Raw genomic sequence first — 14,316 nt, 5'->3', positions numbered from 1 at the left:
GGGAATTATTAAGTCATGAGGGCAGAGCCCTCATGATGGGATTAGCGACATTATGGAAAGGCTTGAGGGGCCAGTTTGTCCCATCCACTGTGTGAGGACACAGCCTTCGCGATGGAGCAGCAACAAGGCAACATCTTGGAAGTGGAGACTGGGCCCTCACCAGACACCAAGCTTGAATGGTGCCTTGAGCTTGGACTTCTAAGCCTCCAGAAATGTGGGAAATACATTTCTGTTGCTTATAAATCACTGTCTGTGGTATATAGCAGCACAAAGCAACTAAGACACCAAAGCAAAGAGAAGGCTAACTTCTTGGCTTGTGGCTTCCCGAAAAACTGTCCTGGCCCTGGGTGGCTGCACTGGTTGCAGATGGTTCTACTGACTCCATCCCCTTTGGTATCTTTTTAGTATGATACCTGGATTGTCTTTTGACCTTAGAAGCTCAGGATTTGTCATTTTTGTTTAGCCCATGGGACACCTCCCTGGTTTGTGATTAGGCTGTAAGCTCCTTCATGGGTGGGCCTCTTTTGTGTCTTCTGTGTGTCTCAGTGCCTCGGGGGTCACAGATGCTCAGGGAATGCTTGCTGAGAGTGAATAGTCTCCCAGTCAGTTCCAGGCTTTCTGGGCCTTGTCAACGGGCCACAGCCCATGTCGTCGGGCAGGAGCATCCTCCCTCTCCCCAGGCTTCTGCTAGAAAGGAGCCCTCCTTCTCTTCCTTGCAGTAGGTGGGCAGACAGGCTCCCTGGTGGGTGCAGAACACACTGCTAGGACTTTTCGGCATTGACTTAAGACATGAACTTGGCTTTGTGCATGCCAACAGGTTCTGGACCCAGAGCCCAGCCCATGAGGAAGACTCATTTTCCCACGGTTGAGGGCTGGGGCAGGGAAGGCAGGTAGGCCAGCCGGGAGATGGTAGTTGAAACAAGGCAGAGGCCAGGGAGGGGTGCCCCCCAGGCTTAACTGACAGAGGGAGGGGAGAAACGGGCAAGCGTTTTATTCTTCCTGCCCATCTGCTTTCCTTCTCAAGACTGCCTCCGACAGATCACCCAAGCACACTTGAAGCCTTTCACAGGGTGCCCTCAGGTGGCCTTTTGGGGAATCACACCCATCCAATGGATTAACGATTCTTGGCTGGTTCCCGCTAAATTGCTAACCTGTGAGGCTGGCTGCCATCATTGCCATTTTACTGATAAAATTGAGGCTCAATGAGGCAGGATGACTTGCTCCAGCTCAAAGTGACAGTCAGCTCTTGAACCTAGGTCTGTCCTGTCGTACCGCCTCTAAGTCCCTTCTGAGTCCACAGAACTATGTCTCATGGTTTCCTTTGTTCCAATCTTGATCTGATGCATAAATCATCTCTGTCATTTCTTTCCATGCAGGTAGTCAGACCCTGTTTGAACACTTACAGCCGTGGACAAATCATCACCTCACACAGCATCCACTGACATGCTGGCAGTGTTTGTGGGAAGAGGAGTAGTAATGGCCACTGAGACCAGAACGCGGAACTTAGCTGGGAGGCTCTCCTTGGACTGGGGGAGGTGAAAAGGCACAGAGCACAGGTAAGACCCAGTCGTGTGCGGCAGCACCACGCAGAGGCCAGCCTGCGGGATTTTTTTTTTTTTTTAGACGGAGTCTTGCTCTGTCACCCAGGCTGGAGTGCAGTGGCCGGATCTCAGCTCACTGCAAGCTCCTCCTCTCGGGTTCACGCCATTCTCCTGCCTCAGCCTCCCGAGTAGCTGGGACTACAGGCACCCGCCACTTTGCCCGGCTAGTTTTTTGTATTTTTTAGTAGAGACGGGGTTTCACCGTGTTAGCCAGGATGGTCTCGATCTCCTGACCTCATGATCCGCCCGTCTCGGCCTCCCAAAGTGCTGGGATTACAGGCTTGAGCCACCGCGCCCGGCCAGCCTGCGGGATTTTCATGGGCAAAATTTTGGTGGATGCTTCCTGTCCTGCCTAGACCTGGGGTGCTCAAAGCCTACCACTTTCAGGAAACTTTCTCATGCTCACCGGAGGAGTAATGAAGGCAAAACCTTGGGCTGAGGTGCTGATTCCTGCACTGTCTCCCCTTCCCCAGCCAGATTTTTAATTTACACCCAAATGTGCATAGGCCTCTGGCCCTTTATTATTTATTTGTTAGGAGATGGAGTCTCGCTCTGTTGCCCAGGCTGGAATGCAGTGGCGCAATCTTGGCTCACTGCAGCCTCCACCTGGGTTCAAGTGATTCTCCTGCCTCAGCCTCCCGAGTAGCTGGGATTACAGGTGTGCACTACCATGCCCAGCTAATTTTTGTATCTGTAGTAGAGAAGAGGTTTTGCCATGTTGATCAGGCTGGTCTCAAACTCCTGACTTCAAGGAATCCACCTGCCTTGGGCTCCCAAACTGCTGGGATTACAGGCGTGAGCCACCATGCCCAGCCCACTGGCCCTTTTGTATCCAGAAAAACAAGAACCCTGGCTGAGGAGTGCTGTGCTGGCCCTGCAGTGGAAGGCAGTAGCTGCAAACTTACTATGGGCCAGGCACTGCGGTGGCGCTTTTCACATACAACTTCAATTAACCCACAGGCTCCTATAAGGTAGAAGCAACTACATTTACAGATGAGGCAACTTGTATCCAAGGTTAAGCAGTAAGTATGGAAAGGCAGGATTAAGCCATAGGCCTTCGGAGCTTCAGGACTGTGTTCCAAACCATCATCTGCTGTGCCGTTTCATGCCCCTTGGGCCCTTTGTCTTCATCTTTGCTTAGGGGGCCAGGGAAGATGCAAATGTTGTCCTGGCCCCTGGGCCTCTCCTCCAAGCTCATGACCACTCTTAGATCTCCACTGCAGGTTAGTACTGAGACTCTGAAACACCAGGTCCTTCAAGCGTGATGGAGGAAGCTGCTTTATTATTAAATGGCATTGTCCCCAAGGAGTGGCAACTCTCCACCTCTCCCTGAAAACACAACCCCCTAGAGAAGGTATCTCTTTCCAACTACTGTGCCTTCAATCTCCAACCTCGATTGTTTCCCATCAAGACAATTTTTCTTCCAGTGTGCTCAACCTGTTTTTTTCTTTTTTTTTTTTGAGACAGAGTCTAACTCTGTTGCCCAGGCTGGAGTATAGTGGCTCAAACTTGGCTTACTGCAACCTCTGCCTCCTGGGTTTGAGCAATTCTCCTGCCTCAGCCTCCCAAGTAGCTGGGATTACAGGTGCCTGCCACCATGCCTGGCTAATTTTTGTATTTTTAGTAGAGACGGGTTTCACTGTGTTGGCCAGCCAGGCTGGTCTCCTGGCCAACTCCTGACCTCGTGATCCGCCTGCCTTGGCCTCCCAAAGTGCTGGGATTATAAGCGTGAGCCACTGTGCCCGGCCAGACCTCTTTTCTTTTTCTTTTTTTTGCTAATAAAACAGTTAAGACAATTGTCCATTTAATTTTATTTGTTAAATTGCTAAAAAGTCATCAGGGGAAAACATTAACAAAAAATGAAATTGACAGATTTAAATATCAATGAAATCCATTTCTCGTTCCTACACTGTTATGTGCCTAAAATGACTATCTCAGGGTAAGCCACCTGGCATCCCTGAGTTGTATGGGAAACATCACTCACAGCACCAGCTTCGCCAGGGCACATGGGTGTGCACGGACATGAACCCTGGTTGGAGGGAGGGGAGCAGAGCAAGTAAGAGTGTACAATGGAGCCAACACCTAAAGTTTGCTCTCATTTGACAATGAACACGGTGAGAGGGAGCCACTTACTGGTAACCATGCAGAACATGCCTTCTGCAGTTCATGGAGAGGCTACATGGGACGCAGGCCTGGAAGTTCAGTTTCCTCACCACCAGGCGTGTTTAGATCCTCCCCACTGACTTGTGCGCTGGTAAGACACCACGGATAATGCAAAGCAGAGCACATCACCATGCCAGGATCACCACAAGCACAAGGACAGACAGACCAACCAGGAATACCACTTTTAAGGGGGAAGGAAAAGAGTGAAGCAGAAGGAAACCCAGAACGACAAGGTGAAAGAAAGGAAAGGGAAACATCTCTTTGTTCTCCATTGGCTGGTGGCTTTCTGTCCTCCAAAGTCAAGGCTTCTTAAATTGGTTTTCTTTCTTCCTCCTCCTCCTTATTTAATTTAAAGAGTTCCAACACAGTTCCTAGAATAGTTCATGGTTTTCAGCTGTTGCTATAAAACTCGAACATTAAAATCAAATCAATCCACAGACGGCTGGGAGGAGAGTAAGCCCAGTATTGCCTTAAAATGAAATTTAAGCTTGTTTCAACACCAAATTTGTGCTCCCAAAGTGTGGGGCAGGGTGGGGTTGTGGAGTCTACCAACCAAGTGAAGGGTGGAAATACGAATGAAAACACAGAACCCTCTGTTGCATAACCTGTGAAATGAGAGGACAGGAAGCTCTGTCCAAAAGGGTAGGGAGAGACTAAAATTCTTACATAAGATGGACAAGGTGACCAGTGAAGTCACTAGGCCATGGGAGCTCTCAAAAGGCACACTTGCAGGAATGGAAGGGGTTAAAGCTTCAAGTAGAAACAAAACGAATTTTCAATAAATATTTGCTTCAGGTGCTCCTGAGGGTTAAAAAAAAATTAGTCTCATTTTTCTCAGTGAATTTTAAGACAAAATTGGTATCATGTGAAAAACGGAGTCATGGTTCAATCTGGCCTGACTGCAGCATCCACGGCGTTGTGGAAATGCTCATCTTGGCCGAGACACCTGAAGTCCCACTGCACAGGTGGCTTCAGGAGGCCTGAGGAGACAATCACTTTCACTGTGCTGAGTCACTTTCCCACGGTACATGCCCACAGTGCCCAGGAGCTACCAAGACCAACAATAATGGGGGCAGACAAGGCAGATTTTTCTTAAAAAGCTGTAAGCAAACAGTCCGGTTCCAGGTAGTGTGGGTCAAACTGGAATTCAATGGAGTTCAGAGGAAACATTACTTTCTAAGACAATCAACATCTCTGTTGCCTGCCTGCCTGGGGGAAGTGGAAGGAATCAACACGTTAACAGCTGGCTTAGGAAGGCCATAGGACTAAGGGAAAGACTATTAAGGTTGAGATTCTGTACTTTCAGGTTTCTAATATACTTTATATTTAGATAGGAACTACTGAGTTCGGAGGCACAGTCCATGCACAAACACAATGTCCTAACACAAGGTACAGCAATAGCGGTAACACCTGAATTGCTAACCTTCTGGCCCAGCCTTCCCTTGTAAGTAAGGACCCCACATGATCGAACAGTCTTTGCCAAGCAAGGATTGGCAACAGCACCAGAACCCCAGTCGAGAAAGGGAAGTGTGGAGCTCCGAGCAGTTGGATGCCACCTAAGTAGACACATGTTGTTTCCTCATTGAAGGGAAGAGAGAGAGTAGTTTCTGGAACACATACCTCCCCCTACAAGCTAGGCTTGGCACCAGGGTGGCTTTCCTACCAAGACCACATTGTAAAAGCTAATGGCTAAGGGAAAGGATTCAGCATATAACAGGAGAAAACACACTTATCAGTACACTTAGGCTGCTAGATGCTGGCTGAAAGCCAGGACCCAGGGCCAGTTGCAGCAGGCTTTGTGCCTGAGAAATGCTAATAATAAAAAGGGGAGTGTCAGGGTGGGAAAGGTGATGTTTTGAAATTTAAATACTATGGGCAAATGATGAGAAATCACCAAAAATCCCTACTTAAATGGTGCTATTTGAAATAAACTTATTTTGACATCTCCTATGCCCAGGCCATGGTTGAGACTAGTAACTTTCTGTATCAAGCAAAGAAATGCTCTACTTGGTTACACCTTAATCTCAGAAATGAAGTGAAAGTAAAAACCCAAGCCCTATTTGGGTGACACATGAACAAGACAAGTGCAAAGGATGGAGCTGTTCCTGAGGTCAGCCATGCGTCAAGAAGTCCAGTACATGATTCTCAACTCCATCACCTGCCAATAGCCAGGAAGAGGAATATATGTCACAACAAGGAAAAAAACATTTCTAAAAAGAACTGTTATAGGAATTCCCTTCCAGAATCAATTTCCACATCCTACAAAATATGGGATGAGCATGCTCAATGTGCTCTGGAAGTAAAAAGAAGCCTATAGGGAAAAAACAGTATCTTCTGATGCTTCAAAGATTTCTCACAATATTGACATCTTAGAATTCCCTCCTGGCCCCCTAGTGACACCAGGGAAAGGGTTCCACAAATATTTCTAAGCAGCTTCTGATTTCTGTAGGCACCTGAGCTTTGTAAAAGAAACAGAAAGTTAGACACGTTTTAGGACTTTTAAAAAAAATCCACATATGAAAAAAATAATAATAATAAGCAGAAGAAAAAAGCAGCCTGTACGTGAATGGAAAAGGCAGTTTCCAAGTACCATGTTCTAAGGGAAGAAAGAGGAGAATAAATATGTTTTTTGGCAACTTGCAACCAAATATGATTGATTGTCAGAAATTTCCACAATCAGACACAAAATATTTTCTGAGACACATCAGAAGCACTCCAAAGACCAATGGACACTACTAGGCAGACAGATGTCGGCTGCATAAACATTATTTCACGATGACCCGGCACACAGATGTGGAATAAAATCCTTTGTTGGGTAACTTTCCTCAGCCATAAAGGGCAGGAGGGGGCCAGGCACTGGCATTTCTGCAGAGCTGTCACAGGTCCTCTGTGGTTTTAAGAGGAGAAGGGGAAGAACAGTTACTTTTACCCTGACAGCACCTGAAGCATGAGAGTCTAAAAACCTACACCTTTGCAACTTATATATGCCCTTTTATTTTTTAACTCCAAGAAGGCCACATAAAGATTTACAGGGGGCTCTTCAGTTTCTTTTGGAAAGTTACTGATGTAAGTCTGTTCTAACTTCTTGGTCTAGTTACCAGCAAGGTAGAAAAAGGCAACCCAGCCCCTGTTAAAACACAGCAACAATTTTATCTGAACCAGGATGGAGATCTCTCCCTTTTTTTTGTAAACAGAGTTGGCTATATAATATATATATATATATATATACTTATATATAATTTTTTTCTTAATGGAGATTTGATCCCAGCCTGGAGTGACTTCGGTTGGGAATTAAAGAGTTTTGGCTTCTGGGAGTAATTTTGTTTTCCCAATTCTCAGTCCAAATGCTTACACACTGGAAAATTCCAAATTAAAAGCCACAGAAAAGGAAAGGGGTTTAGAACACATTATCTCTTTGCTCGTACAAAGTACAAGGCGTTTGTTTTTGGATAGTACTTCACATTCTGTTTCTTGTCCATGAGTCCTCCAAATATGATGAGTTCACCCCTGCCTTGTACCACGGTATGCAGGCTGGTTTCAGGAGGTCCGACCACAGAACTGCTATTAAATACTTTCCATTTGACCCGCCCCTTCTCCTTAGTGTCTTTAATGTCTAGCACGTACATCTGCATGGGCTTGCAGTTCATACTCTGGTATAGGGGTTTGCCAACATTTAGGGACTGTGGAGGGTGGTGGCCCAGGCGGCGGGCAATGGGAGGTAAGGAATGTCCATCTCCTTGGGCAGGCCCTGGGCGAGGGATGGGCACTGTTTCTCCACTGCTCAAACTCTGGCTCCCAGGAGAGCCTGGAGAAGACCCAAGAGGAGGACTTAGTGCTGCAGAGGCCGAGGGGCCTTTGGAGGACATCGCTTTGATGGCTTCCAGACTCCGACGCAGGGCACCTGGGGAGACGGCCCCTGCAAGGGCACTGGCCACGTGAGGTGGGGTATGCACACCATTTGTCTGTTCAGGAGGGTGTCTCATACTTCCAACTGTCCTATTGTCCATGCCATCCATGGGATTGCTACTGGAAGCGGATTTCAGATCCCAATTCAGATCTATGGATCCTAATCTCAGATCTTTCTGATCTGGTAGTGATCCTCGTCGGGGGGCCAAAGAAAGTCCCATTTTTAGGTCATATCCTTCAGCAGCAGATGGAGTACTTGGAGATATGGCCTGTACAGGACTGTCCAAAGAAGAGCCACCCACAGCTGCCGTTCCTGGAGACAAACTCCCACCATTGAGGATAGGAGAGCCATCTCCTCTGGCTGGGGAAAGGCTCCCTTCCCGGGAACCCGAAGGAGTCTGCCTTTGAGCCCTGGGTCTCAGTGTTCCCCAGCGGCCGTTAACACAAGGAGCTTCATCCATGCTTCTTACTGGAGACTGAGAGCGGTACTCTCGGGTTTCAGGAACGAGAGCTGGAGGAGTGGCACTGATAGGTGATGGGCGAGAGTTCAAACTGGGGCTGAGTGGGGCTCTCCCACTAGGAGCCTGGCTGAAGACCACCACACACTGTCCCACCTGGAAGACAAAGGACCAGTGCTCACAGACTCTTCTATGATTCTGATTGTTCATTCAGCTGTCAAACATTTTATCATAAGCAACTGTAATGTGCCACACATTTTGTAGGTACCTCAGATATGAAGATGAAAATGATGTAGTCTGCCCTCTAGGCTAGAAGTCAGACATGGCAACCACTGTTGCTTTGTGTGACATATGCTATCATTAGAGATATGTGTACAGAAGGGGTGGGGAGAATGGGGAGAAGGGAACAATTAGTTTTTGTTAGCAGGAGAAGGACTCCAGGGAAAGTTTCAGAGACAAACAGATGCTTAAAGTTGGGACTTACCGAATGAGTGGGGCCCCCATAAGTTTTCCCATTTAGTGAGAAATGCCAAAGGAGCTATGGCTAATGTTCACTTCTTTTGTGACACCAAGGTGTTTTCTATTTTTGTACAAATTTCTTTGAAACCTGACAAAGTAATGTGGTTTTCCAATTTAGGACCTATCCTGCTGCTGGCCTGTCAGCTGCCTGCTTACCCGGCATGCTGGATGACACCACAGTTCTGGGGCCCCATGCTCTTCATTTTCTACCTTGAGTGGCTGCCAGGCCCAAGGACCAGAATGCATGTGCAACAACCAAGCATCCTTGAACAGCTGTAAGAGAAAAAACCAATGACAAGACTCAGGTGTGATATGTGTTCCAAAACACACACACACACAGAGTTGTAGTCTCAAAGCTGTCCTGTCTGGTCTTGAAAGGATGTGGGCTCTTCAGAAGGAATAGCAAAATCCTCAGTTAATAATTCACTTGTGCATGCATCCACTTATGCTTTCATTCATTCATATATTACCACTGGCTTAGCATATGGAATTGTGCTTGTGCCCCATGAATCAACTGTAAGTGGTTTTGACACTTGCCCATAATTTTATGTGTATGTATCGGGGATTGAAGGAGAGGATAAATAATACATATCCACAGCTTTCTGAATCTGCTTTTTTTTTTTTTTTTTGAGACTGAGTCTCGCTCTCTCACCAAAGCTGGAGTGCAGTGGTGTGATCTCAGCTCACTGCAACCTCCGCCTCCCGGGTTCAAGTGATTCTCCTGTCTCACCCTCCTGAGTAGCTGGGACTACAGGCGCGTGCCACTACACCCGGCGGATTTTTTTTAGTAGAGACAGGGTTTCACCATGTTAGCCAGGATGGTCTCAATCTACTGACCTCGTGATCTGCCCGCGTTGGCCTCCCAAAGTGCTGGGATTACAGGCATGAGCCACCGCGCCCGGCCCTGAATGTGCATTCTTAAATTCTGTGTGAACTCTGACAGTTATCAACCTGCTTTTTTGTTCCACTGCCCTCTCCCCTTTGAAAAAATGATAGCAGTAAACTTTATTGCCTAAAAAGGAAATAGGAATAGGAAGAATATAGATATGAATATTCAAGAGACAAATATCTATGATTAAAAGGATCCCCTCAACCCTAAAAAAGAGCAGAAACAAAGACCAGAAAATACAAAGGCTAAACCCAAAAAGCATTCCTTAAATTAAAATGCCATGGAAATAGTCTTGTATACTCCTAGAGAAGAAGACAGGGGAAACAGGTTTTGAACACTTAGCAGCATGCACATGGGAATGCCACAGAAGCAATACTCACAGCATTGGGACCGCCACACCCTCCGAGGATTAAGATAGTTGCATCATCTATGACAATCTGGGGAGGGGAAGACATTGAAAATAAACCTACAAAGACACAGGTTTCTGACTTTCTATGCTTCACTGGTATATGAAAATAGCCTACCTAGCTCCCAAATGGGAATGTTCTAGTTACCATAACCACTCCATTCTCCTAAAAACATGTCAATTCTGATCCCTGTGAACAAATTACTGATAATTCACCTGAAAGGATACATTCTTTGTTGATCAAATATTAACATGAATGTCAACCACATAAAATGCAAGATTCTCTTGAGAAATGACACGCAAAGTAAATGCTTTAGGGAGGAGCATAATATAAAACCACTATAAATAATATGACCAATTAGGAGTTGAAAAATAAATACCAGTAAAAAAGAATGATACATTTGCTTTGGCTTAGTGCATATTGGCATCTTACCTGACTCCCTCCTCCCTCTCCCGTCCTAACTGAAAGATGCTACAGTGTTTGCTGAATAGTTATTTTAATTCCTGAGCACCTGAGATTGGCCACCTCGAGGATGAGGACTGGGGCCGGAGATGTTCGGCTTGGACCACGCCCACTGCTCGAGGTCAAGGACCCAGACATCATTGCTCCTGTGAATTAAGGACAGAAGGATAAAGGGAGTTAGGAGCTCCCACGGACCATAATGGTGGCTGGGGAGTTCCACATGCCTGTGCCCATCTGGCAAACTTATACCATTTTCACTTTCACAGACTGTGTGGGCTGGAGCAGGTTTTAGAGATGGCCTATTCAGAGTTCAGGGGCTTCTGAACCAGAAAGACCATGTTGCTGAATCCCAGCTCTATAGCCTGAACAAGTCACTTAATTTTCTCTAACTCTCGCTTTATCTATAAAATGAAAAGACTGTTACTACTCTCTGAGGAGCTGATATAAATGAAGGGACCTTTATAAAGATGCGCAGCAAAGTGTTATGCTCCTACTTAGCTCTTACACTGTATCTTTCTTCCCCTACTTTCCGTAGCAGTCATCCTGAGACCTTCCCTCTGCTCTTTCCACAAGGCCTCATCTGAGCTATGTCTGCGGCCAGACACTAGTACCTGACGAGATGATTTTTTAAACCATCTATTAACTGAAGTAAAAGCAGATGATTAAAAAAATAGTTAATTGGTGCAGCAGGAAATAGATACTGGTCAAGGTACAGTTTTCAAAAGCAAAAACCACAAAGAAGAGAAAAAATGATTCAAAAGGCAGCTTCATCATGGTCCAGGAGTTAAAAGCTTTATCGATTCTGGCTACAAAAAGTAATTTCACAATGACTAATGAAAGCTGCAGTTTTATCAAGGACAAACTGGCATCTCTAACCCTCAAGGGACCAACATGATGAGGACAGACTCCTGGATGGCAGTCTCTCTTTTATGGTCACTTAAGGTCATGGATTCACCCACAAAAATACAGGAATAATAGTTCCAACATCTGAAATCCTAAACTCTCTCACTGGGAGAGTAGCCCCTATCATCTCTCTCCATAATTGTTTTAAAATATGAAGATGGAAATGCCCTAAGGGAGGACAGGGGTGGGATGCTCTTGCTGCTGACAGCTCATCAACTTCTACTTCAGAGCACGGGGGAAATGACCACGACTGCTGCTACCGCTGAATCAGACAGTGATACAGATAGAATGTTCTGGCTCCTGACTATGGCTTGAGCTGTCCAGTATGGCCAGAAGTGGAGAGGACAGGAGGTAGAGAGAATGACATCACAGAAGTGTCACGCCTGACACAGGTTTCCTGCTCCTACCCAATCCACAACCCATCCCATTTGTTTTTCTTTCTTTTCTTTCCTTCTTTCTTTCTTTTCATGCCCTTTACATGTGGCTCAACCAACCTATCACATTTGGAGGGCCTGCCATTTCCACTTGTCCTGTCAATCTCCCCCTCTCCTCCTCTAAAGCCCAAAAGTGAAAGAGCTGAGTAATAAAGTAGAATAAGTAAAGCAATCTGTTTCTCAGAAGTTGGACTTCTGTAGGCACAGTACAGCAGGCAAGGTGGAGGTTCCATGAATTTGATCCTACTGAACAGAACCACGTGTCAATGAGATTCTATGTAACTATGATTTTACAGAGCAAATTTTTTAACTTATTGGTCTGTGATTAAGGGATCAGAAAACAGAATGCTAGGATGAGATAACTAATTCAATTAATTAGAGCCATGCTCAGGAATACTGACCCTAATTCACTTTTTTTTTTTTTTTCCTTGAAAGTCTCGATCTGTTGCTCAGGCAATGGCACGATCCTGGCTCACTGTAACCGCCACTTCCCAGGTTCAAGCGATTCTCCTGCCATAGCCTCCGAGTAACTGGGACTACAGGTGTGTGCCACCACGCCCGGCTAATTTTTCTATTTTTAGTAGAGATGGGGCTTCACCATGTTTGCCATGCTGGTCACGAACTCCTGACCTCAGGTGATCCACCCACCTTGGCCTCCCCAAATGCTGGGATTACAGGTGTGAATTAGGCACCTGGTCCCTAATTCACTTTTTAAGCCTGTTATTCCCAGGAGTATTTACCTTCAGGCTCATATGGAGCAAACCAAATGTACTTACATTTGCCGGGATCCTAAAGAGCCACCAAAGACAATCATTTTATCATCTATTACACAGGAGGAGTGGCCAGCCATGGGAGGTGGCCCATGGGTTGTCACAATGCAGTTCCACCTAATGTAAAAAGACAGAAGGAAGCCAAGAAGTCAGCACAACACGCTTTATTTAAAAATAGAAAGTAGGCCTCCATTTAAAATGATAATCCTATCACCTTCAGCAGAGATTTGTCGGGATAATAAGTAGAGGATGGCATAAGGTATTTATGCCTTTCCTGTAAGTTTGCTTAAAGTTATATTCACTTTCAAGTTCTGAATGTAAATAGTCTGGAGGGAGAGAGATGAGAAAATGATAACGAGACAAGATCATGGTTTGCTGACAGAGCACCACCTGCCACCTGCTACCTCTCCCTATGGTCCTGATCAGTAACAGCTAACAAGCGCCATGTACTAAGTATTCCATTACAAGAAACAGCAGTTGCTGTCATTAAGAAATATATGTTTGATAAACAATTCAGAGTAAGTCTTGGAGACACAGTTAGGAGTAAAGAATCATCTGGATCTACAACACTCCTGGAGTGTTAGCAGTCAAAGCTGAAGAGCTCACTGTTCTTCAACTGGCTCATTCATTTTTCTTGAAAGAGGAATAAATCTCTTCTATTTTTTCTCTTTAGAATAAGGGTTCTAAATGCAGAGTTCTAAGGGAGTCCTGTAAACTCTCTGAAACTGTTGGTAAAATCTGTGTATATGTACATTTTTCCCCTTCCTGGGAAAAGAGTCCACAGCTTTCCATCTAATTCTCAAAGGGACTCTTGACTCAAAAAAACAAAGAATCCACTGATTTAAGGTCTCTTTTTCCAGATTTAAAGAGTTTATCTTTGTGACTTACCAATTTTTAGAGGGTGAGTAAGTGTGTATTTCATCAAAGAATCTCTCTGGCTGGTGTAGGGGATAAGGGCTTGGCCGCGTCCAGCCACCAAACAGCACTAGCAAGTCCTTATACACGACCAGAGTTGCTCCAGCTTTGGGGGAAGGATAGGACCCTAGGGAAAGTCAGTAACACCATGGTTAGCATTCAGGATCTCACAAAAATCTGTAGTTAGATCACCTTTCCCTGGAAGAGTAACAAAAGGGGAACTAATACTACAAAGCGCAGAGGAAAGGTGGAAAGAAAACTGGATTTGAGAGTCTGAGAGAAAATCATCACTAATTCACATATCTTTTATTATTAACACAGAGAAATCTGAATTAGAGGAAAGTTACTTAGCCTCTCTTATGTTTATAATTTGCTCACCTAAAATTAGGGATGACAGTACCTATCTCATAAGGCTGTTTTGAGTATTAAATAGTATATTCAAAGCACCTAACATAATGCCTGGCACATAGAAAGTGCTCAACAAATGAGCACCCCTTCTCATCCCCTTAACAGAGGTCACAAAGAAAAGAAAGAAGGTAGAGGATCAGGGAGAAGTATATATAGAGGCTGGATGCCTGGATGCAACTTAAAAATAACTTGTTACAAAACACAGGTTAAAAAAGGAGGCAGAACACAGTTCTTATTTGTCCTGTGAGTCAAATGTTAACATAGGGACCTCTAGGCCCCTAGCTATGGGCTTCACATAACCAGACAGCCTCAGCCTAGCACAAATGGGGCAAACTTTCAAGGCTTGGTGTGAAGGAATTCCAATGAAACCATGAGTCTTACACCAAACACCATCTAGGCTGGACCTCTGGGATACACTGATCAAATTCTGAAAAAAAACAAAGTTTGGTTTATGCTGGAAAACTTGAGAGATAACAAATGT

General features: G+C 45.4%; 1 protein-coding gene across 3 annotated transcripts in view; it reads right to left on the bottom strand.

Annotated features, from left to right (window-relative positions):
* Positions 1-3,397: 3,397 nt before the first annotated feature.
* FBXO42 (F-box protein 42) overlaps positions 3,398-14,316 on the bottom strand; it is a 98,346-nt gene continuing 87,427 nt past the window's right edge. Inside the window, exons 5-10 of one of the 3 annotated variants that reach the window (XM_005544669.5) lie at positions 13,401-13,554; positions 12,519-12,629; positions 10,455-10,551; positions 9,917-9,973; positions 8,804-8,920; positions 3,398-8,284 (exon numbers count right to left, since the gene is read on the bottom strand). In XM_005544669.5, coding sequence (XP_005544726.2) covers positions 7,172-8,284; positions 8,804-8,920; positions 9,917-9,973; positions 10,455-10,551; positions 12,519-12,629; positions 13,401-13,554 — 1,649 coding nt within the window. In that variant the 3' untranslated portion in view covers positions 3,398-7,171. Of the gene's footprint in view, positions 8,285-8,803; positions 8,921-9,916; positions 9,974-10,375; positions 10,552-12,518; positions 12,630-13,400; positions 13,555-14,316 lie in introns of those variants that run through there. The other 2 variants (XM_074019043.1, XM_005544670.5) reach the window with 2 other exon arrangements.

This window comes from Macaca fascicularis, chromosome 1 (genome assembly GCF_037993035.2).
Source record: "Macaca fascicularis isolate 582-1 chromosome 1, T2T-MFA8v1.1".
NCBI classification, from domain to species: Eukaryota; Metazoa; Chordata; class Mammalia; order Primates; family Cercopithecidae; genus Macaca; species Macaca fascicularis.
Note: the sequence above shows the minus strand (reverse complement) of the source record. Positions and strands in the feature narration are given on the sequence as shown.